General features: G+C 57.2%; 1 protein-coding gene across 1 annotated transcript in view; it reads right to left on the bottom strand.

The window, feature by feature from the left end:
- SH2D3C (SH2 domain containing 3C) overlaps positions 1–1,375 on the bottom strand; it is a 60,731-nt gene that overhangs the window by 17,131 nt on the left and 42,225 nt on the right. Inside the window, exon 9 of the mRNA XM_011988706.1 lies at positions 294–829. Coding sequence (XP_011844096.1) covers positions 294–829 — 536 coding nt within the window. The remainder of the gene's footprint in view (positions 1–293; positions 830–1,375) is intronic.

Here is a 1,375-nt window from a genome sequence, read left to right as displayed (position 1 = left end):
CAGGATGGTCTCGATCTCCTGACCTCGTGATCCGCCCGTCTCGGCCTCCCAAAGTGCTGGGATTACAGGCTTGAGCCACCGCGCCCGGCCCTTATGTGCTTTTTAAAAGGAGAAACTGGAGGCCCAGTGAGGCTAAATGACCAGCCCAGAGTCACAGAGCAGGCAAAGGACAGCCATGGAGCTAGAATCCAGGCCCGCTTGTTGTACTTGGGGAATCTGGAAGCCAGTTTCTCATTGCCCTGCCCCATAGAACGGAGATGCTCCCTCTACCCCAGTGCACAGCCAACACCTACCAGGCAGTCCACCTTGGTGACATGCCGGGCCAGTGTCCGGGCATCCACCTCTGCCAGCAGCTCCTTGACCTTGCGCAGAAGGCCCACCTCCAGCGGTCGGTTATCCCTGGGGATCAGTAGTGACTGGAAGGTGGCCGGGTTGAAGGAAGAAGTGACTTCCACGATGGGGACTGTGAAGGTCTTGCCCCAGTCCTCCTCGGGGGCCCCATTTTCTGACAGTTCCTTTAGCTTCTCCCCATAGCTCCTGGCCTGCCGGCTGGAGGCCTCAGCTGCTGCCCACTCTCGGCTGCCACGCACGGGAGGCTGGAGCTGGCAGTAGTGGCCAGAGTCCGGGTCACTGTAGCTGCTGAGTGATGGTGACGGGGAGGTCTTGCAGAGGGTGTGGGAGGGGCTGGTGTGGGGGCCCTTGTCTGACTCCCCATGGGTCTTTGGGGCACTTCCGGGACACAGCTGGGGCTCACTGGAACGGCGGGTGACAGGGGAGGCAGGCAGTGCTGTGGCAGAAGGGGCTGCAGGGGCGGCATGGACACGGGTTACTGCAGAAAGAGAGGCCCCGTTATAGCAGCTCCCCACCAAAGTGAGATTCCCGCACCCCTTCCCAAAGAGCAGGCTCCCTCACTCCTTGTAGGGAGTACAGAGGTGATGTCCCCACTTCCCTGCATCACCAGAGACCAGGGCCAGCTGACTCTGGCAAGCTGACCAGCCCAGGTGATGCTCTGAAATCACCAGGACCTATATGAGTTTGCATGGCCCCACCCTGAGGCTGCTGCAGCCTTGGGGACCCACTGCTTGGAGGAGCTTCAGTGATCCAGGAAAGCTGAGTATCTGCTGGAGTTTCTTGTGCCACACGCGATTGTTTCTCAACTAGTTAGCAATAATTATTTCCTTTTTTTTTTTTTTTTTGAGTCAGTGTCTCGTTCTGTCACCCAGGCTGAAGTGCAGTGGCGCCATCTAGGCTCACTGCAACCTCCACCTCCTGGGTTTAAGCAGTTCTTCAATTCTTGACCCTCAGCCTCCCGAATAGCTGGGATTACAGTCATGTACCACAACGCCCAGCTAATTTTTTTTTTTTTTTTTTTTTT

Source organism: Mandrillus leucophaeus, unplaced genomic scaffold (genome assembly GCF_000951045.1).
Source record: "Mandrillus leucophaeus isolate KB7577 unplaced genomic scaffold, Mleu.le_1.0 Scaffold109, whole genome shotgun sequence".
In the NCBI taxonomy this organism is placed as follows: domain Eukaryota; kingdom Metazoa; phylum Chordata; class Mammalia; order Primates; family Cercopithecidae; genus Mandrillus; species Mandrillus leucophaeus.
The sequence above is the reverse complement of the archived record's forward strand: the minus strand, read 5'-3'. Positions and strand labels throughout refer to the sequence as shown.